Source organism: Ricinus communis, chromosome 1 (genome assembly GCF_019578655.1).
Source record: "Ricinus communis isolate WT05 ecotype wild-type chromosome 1, ASM1957865v1, whole genome shotgun sequence".
Lineage (NCBI taxonomy): Eukaryota > Viridiplantae > Streptophyta > Magnoliopsida > Malpighiales > Euphorbiaceae > Ricinus > Ricinus communis.
Window position 1 is genome coordinate 168,576 of NC_063256.1, and position 14,208 is coordinate 182,783.

The 14,208-nt window shown below is 37.1% G+C and overlaps 5 protein-coding genes across 7 annotated transcripts; 3 read left to right on the forward strand and 2 right to left on the reverse strand.

The window, feature by feature from the left end:
- Positions 1 to 266: 266 nt before the first annotated feature.
- Positions 267 to 2,481, forward strand: LOC8266668 (acyl carrier protein 1, mitochondrial). Its single transcript, XM_002526457.4, has 2 exons — positions 267 to 525; positions 2,151 to 2,481. The coding sequence occupies exons 1-2, from the start codon at positions 355 to 357 to the stop codon at positions 2,325 to 2,327; spliced, it is 348 nt and encodes a 115-aa protein (XP_002526503.1). The 5' UTR covers positions 267 to 354; the 3' UTR covers positions 2,328 to 2,481.
- An 867-nt stretch (positions 2,482 to 3,348) lies between these two features.
- Positions 3,349 to 4,391, reverse strand: LOC8266667 (putative invertase inhibitor). Its single transcript, XM_002526456.4, has one exon. It carries the CDS (start codon positions 3,967 to 3,969, stop codon positions 3,439 to 3,441), a length of 531 nt encoding a protein of 176 aa, XP_002526502.2. The 5' UTR covers positions 3,970 to 4,391; the 3' UTR covers positions 3,349 to 3,438.
- A 310-nt stretch (positions 4,392 to 4,701) lies between these two features.
- On the forward strand, positions 4,702 to 7,042 carry LOC8266666 (protein TRIGALACTOSYLDIACYLGLYCEROL 4, chloroplastic). Of its 2 annotated transcripts, XM_048374478.1 has the most exons (6): positions 4,702 to 4,973; positions 5,160 to 5,409; positions 5,641 to 6,022; positions 6,220 to 6,515; positions 6,589 to 6,662; positions 6,740 to 7,042. In XM_048374478.1, the coding sequence occupies exons 1-5, from the start codon at positions 4,702 to 4,704 to the stop codon at positions 6,646 to 6,648; spliced, it is 1,260 nt and encodes a 419-aa protein (XP_048230435.1). In that variant the 3' UTR covers positions 6,649 to 6,662; positions 6,740 to 7,042. The 2 variants fall into 2 exon arrangements, with proteins under 2 accessions (XP_048230435.1, XP_002526501.2); XM_002526455.4 differs by lacking the exon at positions 6,589 to 6,662.
- Positions 7,043 to 7,372: 330 nt separating this feature from the next.
- Positions 7,373 to 8,831, reverse strand: LOC8266665 (10 kDa chaperonin 1, chloroplastic). 2 transcript variants are annotated; one of them, XM_048374484.1, is made up of 7 exons: positions 8,628 to 8,831; positions 8,479 to 8,537; positions 8,364 to 8,414; positions 8,104 to 8,166; positions 7,978 to 8,025; positions 7,796 to 7,825; positions 7,373 to 7,591 (listed from the first exon to the last, which is right to left on the reverse strand). In XM_048374484.1, the coding sequence occupies exons 1-7, from the start codon at positions 8,722 to 8,724 to the stop codon at positions 7,523 to 7,525; spliced, it is 417 nt and encodes a 138-aa protein (XP_048230441.1). In that variant the 5' UTR covers positions 8,725 to 8,831; the 3' UTR covers positions 7,373 to 7,522. The 2 variants fall into 2 exon arrangements, with proteins under 2 accessions (XP_048230441.1, XP_002526500.2); XM_002526454.4 differs by having other exon boundaries at positions 8,104 to 8,169; positions 8,628 to 8,821.
- Positions 8,832 to 11,723: 2,892 nt separating this feature from the next.
- On the forward strand, positions 11,724 to 13,851 carry LOC8266663. The gene is made up of 2 exons (XM_015723739.3): positions 11,724 to 12,018; positions 13,142 to 13,851. Exons 1-2 carry the CDS (start codon positions 11,928 to 11,930, stop codon positions 13,747 to 13,749), a joined length of 699 nt encoding a protein of 232 aa, XP_015579225.1. The 5' UTR covers positions 11,724 to 11,927; the 3' UTR covers positions 13,750 to 13,851.
- Positions 13,852 to 14,208: the final 357 nt, after the last annotated feature.

The window sequence follows — 14,208 nt, forward strand, 5'->3', positions numbered from 1 at the left end:
ATAATAACAGTAAAAAGCGATAACAAATTAAAAAAGACTTTTTCTTTTAGTCAAATTAAAGTTGATAGAGCTAAATATCATCACATTATTAGATGCAATTTAAAAAAAAAAAAACCACTTTTATAAAGATTTTAGAGTTAAATTGAGACAAATTAAATGTCGGGTGTTTAACCTGTAAAGCTCAATATATTTTTTCTTTTGCACAAAAAATGGAGACGTGGGTCACGTGCAAAGTCCGTGACCTTTGGTTTGGGAATGGGAAGATCGCTTATGGTTCACTGCCTATGAGTTGCTAGTTGATTACTGCGACTGCCCAAATCAACCAAACCCAGAGAAAGAAAGAAACGGAGAGAAATGGCGTTGAGAGCAGCCCTACTTCGCCAAATTCGGGTCCCCATATCCAAGTCTCAGCCATGGAGCTCTATCCGATTAATGTCGTCGCACGACGACCATCTGACCAAGGATCAGGTCATCGGTAGAGTTCTCGACGTTGTTAAGAGCTTCCCTAAAGTCGATCCCTCCAGGGTCTGTTCCTATTCCTTTGGCTCTTCTTTTTATTTGCTTGTGTATTTTCATTTTTACCTTTAATGCCTATTTTATTATATCTGTCAGCACAAACATTGCTTATATTTCGAGATTGTCTATTTATCATCACACTTTCTAGGGCATTCAATTGTCTGGGCATTTCATTTTGCTAGCTCCCTTTCATTTACAAATGCGCTTTAGCAAGTTGTTAGCAGTGAACCGAATGCTTAATTTTGATTATCTATCACATGGAAATTATAACTTCTTATTGATGTCATTGCTGTGTTTCTTTGCTATTCAGCTATGGAAGGTTAATTCTTTCTTTTCTTTTCTCTTCTTTTTTTTTTTTTTTTCGAAACCCCAATTTCTTTTTTTGCTAAATCTAGTTTCTAGAAATGCAGCTTAATCTCAGAATACTTGCTATTGGACTGATTATTAGGAGACAAGGCGTAGAAAAGATTTTACTAGGATTCAAGTGCATTTTTGGATTGGAAAATCAGGCATTTCATGATCAATGTGCTAACTTATTGTGATGATGCTGGTTTAGAAGCCTTGAGGATTAAATTAGGGTGAAGTTAAAGATGGCTCATAATATTGATTCTGTTTGTTAGCTTCTCTTGGGGATGCTAGGTAGTCTAATTCGTTCACTTAGAGTAACGTTTGCAATCTTTCAGTTCATGCCAACCTTCAATACCTTGGAAACTGCCCTAATTTTAATAGCAGGAAATTGCAGATAAACCCTTGCGCAATTAAAATGATGGTGAAAGATAAAGAGCTTTTGCATGGTTATGCAGCTGGCATTGGATTCCTGCCTCTTGTCTTTCTCCTTCTTATGCAGTAGAAGACGAGACTCTTGGTGATTTGGATGTGTTATCATTGTGAAACAGCCCTGGAATGATGGCTTCTTTTTCTTAGAAGAAAGAAAATAGAAGTAATAAGATGGGCTTTTGGCCTTTTTTTCCTAAATAATATGAAGATGAATTGGTTGATGCTTGTTATTCAGTTTCACATAGGATATAAAGATAATCTCCATTTAGTCTTATGGACGTATGCACAACTACATTGAAGGTTTTGAGTTGTTCTTCCTAAATCTATTTGTGGAGTAGATTGCCCATCCTTGGGCCATCTATCTCTCTCTCTCTCCTTCTTTTTCTTCTGTCCGCACACTCATGTGTGTGCAAGTTATAGAGTTCAATTGGATTTATGCCTATATTATTTATTAAATGCTGGCTATATGTGAGGATATTGTCAAAATAGTTGTGTAGAGCAGAAAAGATATATTGTACCTATACTTTGGTGTCTCTGTAAGGGTAAAAGGGCCTAAGTACCTAATTAGATGCTCTAGTTACATGTATTTTTGTGGATTGTATTACTGAGATTGCATGGGATTGTTTCTTGCAGACAGTGCATGCCTCTTCACAGTTCTAGGCTTTTGATTCATTTCCACTTTCTGTATTTAGCTTCACAGTTCATGCCGTGTGTGGAGTCGGCATTCATCCTGTCATTAAGTTTTGGCCTTGTGATTATGCTTACTGATGACCTTGATAACTGTAAAATCCTACTTCTTAATCTCTAGCATTCAGTAAATTGGTAGCTGACATATTTATCCTAACAATTATTTGCAGGTGACTCCTGATGTACATTTCCAGAAGGATCTGGGCTTGGATAGCTTGGACAATGTGGAGATTATAATGGCTATCGAAGAGGAGTTCAAGCTGGAAATTCCAGACAAGGAAGCAGTCAAGATTGATTCTTGTAACCTGGCTATTGAGTATGTTTATAACCACCCAATGGCTTCTTGAGTCAGATCCATTTTCTTGCCCTGAATTTTGAAGAAAACAATGATCTTCTACTTTTTTCTTGTTTGACTGGTCGGACGTATGTAATGATTTGATCCTTGTAATGGGGTGGAAAATAATTTGAATCTGTTTGATAAAAAGAGTAACAATTGCATAACTAGCATGACCTTTTGTCACTTGCTGTGGATGTTTATGAGGAACACCTCTGGTTGCGAGTCGTTAGGATGACCAAGTTTTTCTTCCTATTCTATTCCTTTCTATGGATGGGTTCAATTGCAGGCTGGTGCCATATGGCGTAATTATTGCGGTTGCAATCATATGCAGCAACCATGGTAATAAGACTAGATGTTTTAAAATCAATTTTCTTGCCCAAGTCTGCTTCTTTATTTTTTTCGACTTTTAATTGCTCTGAAGTTGGTAGTGCAGTAGATTGGGAAAGTGGCAGTTCCTTTCACTAGGCTCAAACCAAATTTGGTGCATTATAACATGATTGCCCTCTTGAATTTAATGTAGCATTCTATGCGAGTAATCGACTCGTGAACTTGGTTGTGTTGCGTGTCACTTTCCCTCATTTCCTGTTGGAGAATCAGCTAGTCAGGCTCCTCGTAGGAGCTTAAGATTATGTCCAAAATCAGATTCAGGGAGTTGGCAGTGGCCAGAAACGGTAGGATCAAGTGCAAAATTAGTTTTTGTTTTCCGTGCATCCCCTTCTATTTAGTTTTTGTCATCATCCTTAAAATCTCCTATGACTGATTAAAATGTCATTGGCACTGTCTCTGCTATTGGTTTCTGATAAGATGAAAACGGACGAATGATTTTTTCAGTTTAACCTAGAGAATGAAGTGTGCCGCCGGGAAATACAAAAAAGAAAATTGACATGCTAGCTGATGTTGATGGCATCATATTATTGAAATCCAAGATTATAATGGGAGATTACAAGTCACTCTTTCCTCTGAGTTTTGCTTCAAAGTAAATAAATACGGATTATTTTGCTTCCATGCCTTAAGAATAGGTGAAAGAAAAAGAAATCTGAAATCAGGATGAAGATAAATGTATGTCATTAATTGATGAACAAAACTAAGTTGGTGGGAATTGAAGTAACCAAACAGCAAAATCAATGAAGCATGTTGATAATGGAGAGTGATATAGCAGACAACTGGAAGGTATCGTTATTCCTGGCTTTTAATGGTGAAGCTACCCCTTTTTCATTGAATCCGTCGGCACAAGTTGTGGAGGCATCGATAACAGAACTCACTTGAATATTAGCATCTTCATAGTACTTAGACTTGTAGTCTTTGACGGCTTGTTTAAGGGAGGGGATGGCATCTGAATAAAGATGAAGGCAATCATTTAAGCAAGCCCTCGCGCCGGGATCCAATCTTTTGTTCTTTAGAAGCCCTTTAATGTAGCGCCTGGTATCAGTGACGTTGTGACGGGTTAAGTTGATGGAAATCATGCCAAGCTCACCAAGACTAGCGCAGTGGCTGCCAGGAGATGCTCGAAGAGAAGTCAGACAGAAATCGTAGCTAATGTTTGGATCATTTATGGCACATTTGTTGCAAGTTTCTTGGATGAGATTGGTTGCGATTATGGCATGGAAGGTGAAGAGGAGGAGGAGGAAAAGATAAGACAAGTTAGGCTTCATCTTATTGATGGAGAATACGATCTTTCTTCTTGTCCTTTATATGTTATGTGTGGAAGTTTATAGAAAAGTAAGAAAAAACAGATTTATGATATATATAAGAGAGAGAGATTCCTTAGAGAATTCGCGAGGGTCATACATTTGTGCTATCAATCAACTACTGCAATTACAATATAAACAATATAGGTAGGAAAACTGAGCTAGTAAGTGTAAGAATTTAGAAAGAAAAAAAAAAAAAAAGGATATCTTCTTGAATAATTATGAGAATACACATCATTCCTTGAGATGGAATGCAAAGTAATGGTGAAGTTGCTAGGTAGAGATATGAGTTAACTTAACTTAACAGATGTTTGAACATGTAGTGTGCTTGTGGGACGGAACAGAGTAAGAAAAAAGGCATGGAGCCAGCATTATTATAGTATTAGTATATTTATATGAAACTGAGTTAGCTTCTTTCTTTTATGAATGAACAAAGTCAAAATCTTGTGCAAGTGGAAATAACCTTACCTTACAAGTAGAAACAATCAAACAAACAACTGCTGCCTCCACTGTTCTTAGGACTTTATGAATTAGGGTGGTCTGGGCCTTGATGAATTTTATAGATGGAATCAAACAATGGCCCATTCATCACATTGAAACGAATTGAATATCTAATCAGACAAAGCCTATGACAAAAGAACCCCACTTTGGTATTTGAAAAACACGAAGCGCAACAAACAATCACAGATAAGGAAAATGGCGAACCTGAGGACGGCTTTAGACTCAGCATTCTGGGATCAGCCCCTATCTTCCCCACAAACCCTAGAAGGCTGTGCTCGGTCCATTCCCGGCGACCCATTCCCTCTCGACGCCACACGTGCCAGCCGTGCTCTTAGAATTCAACAGCTTTCCCTCTTGGCTAATGGCTTTCCACTGGGTCTCGTTCCTTCTTATTCTTCCGCTTCTCCGAAACACCCGCCTTCTCTCTCTGTTCAGTCTCTCTTGCTTAAGCTCGCCTCCTCCAACTGGTATTTTCTTTCCTTTGAATTTCTTCTTCTTCGTCTTCCTTTTTTCTCCCCTTTCTTTGGATAGCTAAGCGAGAGAAATGATGCATAACTCCGTCGCTTAATCTGTCTTTTGACGGTGCAGGCATTGAATTTCTTTCTTTTATAGAAAAATAATTTATTTCTAACTAATAATATAAAAATGCGCAGTTGGCTTGGACTGATTGGGCAGTTCCGACCAAAGAAATTGATTTCCTCAATTAAAGCAGAATTTAGCAACGCTGAGGAACTAGAATTGTCTGTATTCAGAGACGCAGCTAAACATATTGTGGACAAGTCACTTTATTCAATTGGTATATGCTCTCAGTTTTCTCCAACTCCCTCAACATCTCTGTTGTTAAGCACTGAACGACATGGTCACAGCGCCACACCTCGCTACAAATTCATGCTCTTTCACCAGGCATGCTTTCTTTTCTTTTCTTAGTCCTCCTTATTTATATCTAGTATACTAGTTTTTAGATCATGCTCTCAATCGACTGTGCAATCATTCACAAATTCACCATATAGCTGTTACTATAATGACATTGCTATTGAGACCATGTGGAAGTGGCTGCTGTATGCTTGCTTAGGTTTTCTTACTGAAAGTAAATAGTGACTGTTGATCATCAGTCAACTGCATCTTATTCTGCAGCTTCCTTCTCATGATATCACTCTGGAGGCTGCTTGGCCTGAGCTCTTTCTTGACCATAGAGGTGGATATTGGGATGTTCCTCAGTCCATTTCCTTAGATATGGCTTCCATTGGCTCTGACACTGGCTTCCGTTACCGATTTGGCATACACAAAAACAATGGTCATCCCAACACCATTAACGCCATAAATGATCAGCCACCCTTTGCCTTGATGCCTGGATTATGTGGAAAGGCTTCCTTTTCTTATGAGAAAAGCAAGGATCTTTGGAGGAAGAAGCAGTCTAAGAAGGACAGTGTGATCAAGACTGATAGGGGTTCAATTTTGCCTCGTTCATATGATGTGCGTCTTAGTCAGCCTCATTCAGCAATATCTGGAATTGTTGGTAATCTTGCTGCTCTGCACTATGTTTCCTTCTGTTACTGGTTGGCCTAAGATTTTTATTAGCAATTACTGATTTTTTTATCCAGACTTTTAGTTCAAATGGAATACCTGTCAGACAACTATACTCGGCTCATGCATAGACTTTTCCTATTGTCGTATTTGTTTCTACCTACTTACCCCTTGTTGATATATAATTAGGCGGCGCCTGTGCGGCATGGTTTGGGGGCAGGGATATCTCAGTATCTGCGGATGGGCACAACTCGTCAAGTACAAGGAAGAGAAGTCCATTGAATGCTGATTTATTTGGCTCTGTTTGCTACACTTTCCAACATGGGAACTTTACAAAGTTGTATGGCGACCTAACTAGGATTGATGCTCGACTTGATATATGCTCAGCCCTTACTCTTGCCAAAAGAGCATTTAGGTGGTCTTCAGTTAGTGATGCAGACAACGCGTTGTCCTCTCCCAGGCTGAATTTGACTCTTCAACAGCAGGTACGTATGTTTAGTCTTTTCTTATTTCTTATCTAGAGTATACATAAAAATTACTGAATTGTAACCTAACTAGGTTGGCGATGGCAGTTTGATCAACAGTCATTTGATTTCCTGGTACTGTTTAGAAGCTTGAGCGGTTAGAATCTGGTAAAATGAGCATAAATGAACATGATTGCAGATGCATGGTTACACTGCTGAACAATCATATGCACAATATTTTGTAGGTTGCTGGCCCAATTGTCTTTCGAGTTGATTCAAGGTTTTCACTTGATTCTTCATCAGATCAAGAAGGCCCCCATGTGGAGGATCTCGTATACAGTTTGAGTTACTCACTAAGGCTTTTACGCTCTGGAAAGGTTGTTGCTTGGTATTCTCCAAAAAGAAAAGAAGGAATGGTTGAGTTGCGATTATTTGAGTTCTAACTCATTGTTTACTTGCGGGATGAGCTTATTTTGCCTCGAATACTCACAAATTTTTGTCTAAGAAATTTCATTGCAAATGCACGATGAGCCAATATCTTCTTTCCATCTCTTTTTTATTACTATTAGTTTTTAAGAAAAGAGTTTCTGAAGGAGATGGATGTTGAGCTTAAAGTCCTCTTCTTGTTCATTTAAAACAATCAAGCTGTTGCAGTCTTCTAGGCTGAATTCACAAATTTGATCTAATAATTGGATACCCACCCGTTGGTTGCAGTTATTTGGACTGCACAACCAGATTTATGGCATCAATACCTCAGTTGATTTAAGGGATAAACTTATTACAATTACAAAGGCGCCTATTACCACCCACCTCTCCATTGGTGATCATGAGCATAAGCCCTTGTTTTTGCACATTGGAATTAGGACACACGAACACAATGAATGCAAAATAACTGATTTCCGAATATAGTTTACTCATAGATATCAAATACACCAAAGAAAATTCCCTCCTCAATTGATGGAAGTATATCAATGATATCCTACACAAGTACTGATAGAAAGTTGATCATCTGAAGATCTTGCCGAAACTTATTCAACCACAGCCAATAGATCACCAGCTTTGCAAAAGCAGTGCTTGGCATCTGTTCCTAAATCAACCTGCATAATTCCCAAAAGCCTAATGAATGACAAACTCAAGCAAACAACAGGACATGTAAGCAAGCATTGCTAGCCTGAACATGGAAAAATCAACTGGCATTAATGGATCAGGGGATCACATATAATGTGCATAAAAGCCACTCGCAAGGAGGCACTTAATCAATTCATGTATGATAGGCAAATGGTAAACCAACTCCAACTCACCTCGTAAGCATTTATGTCCGAGAAAAGAACCTGCAAAACAGGCACAGACAACAGACAACGTAAACACCCGAAATTACATCTAATAAAGTTTAGTCTCAGATATGGAATATAAGATATAACATGGATAGCAGCACTTTGATTCGAGTGCTGTTCCCAAATTAAAATTAGACATGAAAGCTTACCTTCTTGCCAGCCTCCACTTCTCCAACCTCAGTACCAACAGATAGTATCTGAAGTAGAAATACAAAGTGTTATGTTCGTAAACTCAACATGTCTCTATAAATACAAGAACTGGAATGCTTACTCACCTCCCCCATTAGATATCGCTCAAATTTCACAGCTGATTTGGGCAACAGAACTCCACCAGATGACTTCTGCGGCACAGAGATCATCAATCAGCATGAAAATTTTGAAAAAGAAAGAACAGCAAATACAACTAATGCTTCAAACCGCAGATGGAGGAATGGAATCTCAGTAACAGATATTAGTAGTTACTGCATTTGAATAGGGGCGAAAGCTGACTGGTTCAATTAAAGTTAGTCCCATTAACAAGCAACTAATAGCGTACCTCGGGTAGCTCATCAAGACGGATAAGGACTCTATCAGCTTGGGGAACAACCTGGAACCCTCAAAAAGTTAGTCCACTTAATATAAAACCTAGAAACAAGAAAGAGGGGCAGTACCTTTGTGGGATCCCATTTTTTGGCAATTGCATTGATTCTCAGAGAATTTCTCCTGAATCCTGAAGACCCAAAGAAAAATCAAATGACAAAGACAGAAAAGGAAGGAGGCGATTATTCAGAAAGTAGAAGTAAAGGAGAATGAAACAGACCTACAATTCTCTGTTGAGAGAGAGAAGGGGAAGTGGTATTGGTATTGGTATTGTTAAAGAACAAGGGTCTTGAGACTGTAAGAAAAGTAGACGCCATGGATAAGGCCCTCAAAGTGGTTCGAGTTATAAGTGGCAGCGCAGAAAGACCAGCGTTTGCCAAACACAACCTCTCTTGTTGCTAAAACCCTTCTCTTCTGCATTTTAAAGACACGTGTCATATACTTAACCTAACTATCCCAACTTCTAGACTTTTCTTTGCTTTCCTTTTCTCTCTCCGTTTTCTCTTATTATTATATTATAATTATCTCATGTTATCCATTTTTGTACCTAATAAAGGATTCAGGAGAAAAAGTCACATTCTCACAGTGCTTTTGATACGAATTGGTGAAACCTGATAATTAGTATTATGGATAATTATAAAGTTATATCTTTTAATTTTTCAAAATATGCAATTTCATTTTTTTTTTTTGAACACTGATATATTAGTTTAATAAATTTTAAAATTTGATTAAAATACTAAAAATATATCTTTTTTATTCTTATTTGAGTTTATATTAAACTGAAATTCATTTTAAAATAAAATAAAAATAAATTTCACTTAAATTAAGAAAGAAATACAATATTTTAGTTTCTTCTTCTAAAATTATAATATTTTATATTTAAAAAATAATAAAAATATAAAATTAAGCAAATTTTCAATAGTGAGAAATAGAAGCAGACATTATTAGAAGAATAAAGCATGTCAAACTTCTATTGGTGTTAGTAAATTTTCCTATTATTATGTAATGATTACAGCCAAAATACATAGAAAGCGCAACAAGAAATTATCAGCACACAATATTAAAGACAAATTGAAAAAACGAAGATTGGCAATCTAAATTGCATTGAATACATGAAACTTCAAATTGTAGAGAAAAATTGTCCAATTTATGCAGTCTATTCTGACAGAGTGGTATGCCAATATATTCCTAACATTTTTCTTTACTACTTTCTTGCAATTTCAAGAGTATGCCACAACTGCAGCAACCTCCTAAATGCATCACTGCTATGCAATCTTGTATACTATTTCCATCTTTCCAAAATGTTAGATTTGTTACAGAGGGAGTTAGCATCAAGAAAATAAAATTTATATCCTGGAATCAAATCCTTTGATCCTGCACTCCTTCTCCTCAACTCCTGATACTATCAACCCTGAAAAATATGAACATCTTTCCCGTTATCATTTAAAATTTACCGGCAATCTAAATTCTTGATTTTACTTCATACACACACAAAAACAAAAAGTAAAATGCAACTTATGAACTCCAATTTCATGTAAAAACGGATAATATGCTTCAGCCTCTTAAGAATCTATAAGGCAAACAAGTATACTTACTGACAGTAAAAGTGGGGTATTATAGACAACAGCTTCTACATGTGATGTCTATGTTCATGTGCATCTGAATTATTCTGGATATATGGATACAATTTAATGCATCCAACTACTATGTAATTGATTGATCAGGAAATCCATTACAGATCAATCAACATAGCTATCATAGGATACATGTTTGCCATGACAACCATTACTTTGAAGTCTTGGCTCTTACAGCCCTTATTGCCATCATGAATAACGCCAAACTGATTTACTAAACTAAAATTGTTGATCCATTCACATATAAAGATTGAAGAGTGATAACAAGAAAGGATTACATCTGACTTAGATTCTGAAAGCATCTCTTCTGAAACTGCATTACTTCCAGTACTCCTTTTCATTTCTACTTTTCGCAAAATCCTGAAAGCCGGCAAAAGATATTAACCCTTGGAAGCTCATATATCTTATTACCATAAGTAACAAAAGCAAGCACTAAAAGTCATGCAAGTGACCAAATGCAAAATCTATTTTGTTTTACTCCTAAGAGGAAGCCCATCCCAGGCAATGCTAACATCCTTACCACTAGACTAAATCAAAAAGTATAAGCATAAATTAATTGTAAAATTAAATCAGGTGTATCTAGATTCAACAATCTCCACTTGAATTTTCTATTCAACACTTAAACTAAAGCAAGAAGCATTGATTACAATCAATGAACAGTCAGACAGAAAATGCAGTATCATACTCGCTAACGAATCAATGAACAATTAGGTAGAAAATGCAGTATCATACTCGTTAACAAAAATTCAACCATAAAAGCACTAGGAAATTGAAAAATGGAGACAACAAGAAATATCAAGATTCAGCTGCCTTGATCAAAATGTTGGAGCACATGAACGAAGCAATAGGAAATTGAAAATCAATTAAGAAAAATGATCGATACTGACTCATTTGCCAAAAGAAACCACATAATTGCAGTGAATATCAACTGTCAAAATAAGTAGGGAAAACAGAATAGAGTAAGCAAACCTTTCAATAGCCCTAGTCTCCACTTCATCATAACGATCGACGATCCTGCAATAAGAAAAAGCAAGTTAATACGCTAAATAAAAAGCTTAACTTATAAAGAAAAAAGAAAGATGAGAAAGAAACCAGTCAAAAGCGATTTTAGTGCCGAAAGCTACCCCAGCGGCTATACCTACAGTTCCGGTCGCGACACCAGCTGCAAGTCCAAGAAAATCATAACAATCGTTTGGAGAGAATGGCCAAGGAAAGAGGATAAAGAAGACCAGCATACGTACCGCCATAGGCCACCTTTTCGGATGTCCGATCCATTGATTGCATGTGCTCCCTGTCATTTCATTCTTTTTCAATCAGAAACAAACTACAACAGATTTAACGGATATTTTTAAAAACGAGAACGTTACCATAATTGTTTAATTCCCTCCATTCCCTTTTCTCTCTTGTTGAGATCGGGATGGCAAACAAAACCCTAGACAAACAATAAAAAAATTCAAATATTTGAAATTAAATGATTTTCTCAAGCTCATTCAGAATGCAATCCCGCGCCATCTGCGGAAATATAGTCCTCCTGAATCTCGAGCCCTGCACCAGTGGCCCAAGCCCAATACTCGAATGGGCCACCGTCTCCATTTTGATCAAAGGAGAGGTGGGGCGTACAACGGCTACTTGGGACCCACCATTTCTATAATTTGTCCTAAATCTGTGCAACATTTTCAGTCTTTTATCCCACTGCTTTCTACGCCGAACCATAAAAAAGAAAACTCGAACTAAAAAGAGTGGAAAGAGTAGACCAACATTCTTTTCAATTCTCTCATCATGTTGGGAAACTAGTGGAATCTTTTACGAGATTAGGGTTCTTTTCCTTCTTTCTCTTTTCTATTCTCTCTCTGCCTCGCCTTAAAATTCACAAGTCTTAGCTGATAATGATACTCAACAAGCTTTGCTGCTTAAAACTTGGGTGTATTATTTTCTGTCATCTTCTTTTAGCTGCTTTTGTTTGCTCCGAGGACCACGGTAATGTGCTCTTTTCTTTTAAAAACTTTATAATCTTGAAATGTTCATTCTGAGTTTTTAGTTGTGTTTTTTTTTTTTTTTTGACTGATGAATTAAAACATTGAATGTGGAATGAGAGTCTCTTCCCTGCTGCCCCCTTTTGATGATTATGTGTTTCTTCTGTTTTGTTTGTTTCGAAACCAAAGATACCATAATTCTATATTTGAGTTTTGGAACCCAAGGAGCAGGGAATGTTAAAAGTTCTTGACATACTAAAGAAAAACTGGGATACTTGAAATTTAGTGTTCAGGTAAGCGAATTTACCTTACTAGACAGAATTTCAACTTTAGAAAAATATTTTCTATGCATCAGTTACTATAATTTCATGCTGACTATTTGAGGTAGCACATTTCAGAACCAAGAAAGGCTTATAGTATCACTATCGCTCATTTCCCTTTCCATTAATTGGAAAAATGGTGGCATGCTTTGGTGAATTAACCAGTATATTGTGTATATTTGACTATATTAAACCAACCATCGAGTCCTTGCGCTGTTGATGTTTTGCAAATGATGTCGCAATGCACAGAATTTGCTCCTTGCAGAATTCATATATAACATCTTGCATGAAAGAACTTGCTGACTAACGCTTGCAATATTTTTGCTCTATTCAGAAGGTTGAGGTGTTTCTATGCCTTTTTTTCTTTCTAAAACCATGTTTCTTATGTAGCTTGAAAGCTGTAGTTAGAAAACCGAACTTAGCTACTGATCACATCTCTAAGTTTCTATAGCTATTGGAGGTCTCATAAAACTTAGCAATTTACAAGATAAGGGATCATGTTAGCTGTGTGGCTACCCTGAAACAACCTATGTTGGTCGAACCAGGTTTGTACCAAGCACAGTTGTCCTCATCAGTGTGAATTCTAGGGAACATGTTTAGTATCATAAAGCAAATTCATATTTATATATTTGAAGAAAATCAGTAACTGGGGACTAGTTGAGTACCTAGTGAAGTTGTGTTTTCAGAAACCACTAATTGATGGATCGCCCCAATAACCTGAATAATATTTGAGATTTTCTCATAATTATTACTTTTATCCAAGATATGAAATTTTCTTAGTGTAACTTATTGATGCTTGACAAACAGGAAATCCTGCGAATGATCTTGTAGATATCATTAACAAGAATCGAACAGCCCAAAAACTTCCAGAGCTTAATGACAGCCCTGGTCTTGGCTGCATGGCCCTGCAATATGTTGAATTATGCAAGAGCAACTGCACTGGAAACAGTGCTGTAAACTGCAAACCACCTGAAGATGACTTCACTGAGGTTTTTGCTCCCAATTGTGGTGTAGAGCTGCCCACTTTTGGTACTATAACAGGTCACATTGTAGGTTGCGAACTGAAGTATGTTGAGCCATCACAAGCCTTTTCTCAAGTTCTTATTAAAGACAACAGAACTTTGTCCTTTCTGAAAAATAAAACACACACAGAGGTGGGAGTAGGCTTCGTTGGGTTTCACAAGGGCCCTTTCTTCTGGTGTATTTTATTTAGTAATGGACAAACAAATTCTACATTTGTTCTTGAAGATCGTGGCCAAGGGATTAAGCAGAAGAAAGGATGCTACAGTGGAAGTACTTTTGCATGTAGCAGCGGACAGAGGATCAGCGTGTCATTGAGAAATACTGTGAGCTTTGCTTTTATAGGTACTTACCTATTTCTACATTGGCATCAAAACCAGTTTGTGACATTGTGAATTACTACTTGCAGAATTTGCATTCAATATTGAGAAGGGGAACTTGAAATACAATTGTAAAAGATTCATTATGAGAGATGCAAAATTCTCCACTTTTTGTCATTTGTTTTGCGGTTTCTTTGTAAAGTTAGAAAATGGGAATTATTTAAGTGCCATATGCAGTGCCAAGAATGGGAATACAAAATGCAATTCTCCTGCCTTCCATAGAGACAAAGGCATCTCATTATTGGGCTGAGCTTGATTCAAGCTTTCGAAGGGCCTTTTCAGGAAATCAGTTGGGGGTTTTCAATTGGCATCATATTATTAGTTACTTGAGTTGCCCTTGCCCAGTCCGATTTCCTATTTGTATATTATTACAAACAGCAGGGGAAAGGAGGTGGATGTAGTTACAAGAGTAAATGCTAATAATGGCATCTACGTTGTAGCTAAATTCTGAGAACCGAACAGCTATAAACTGCC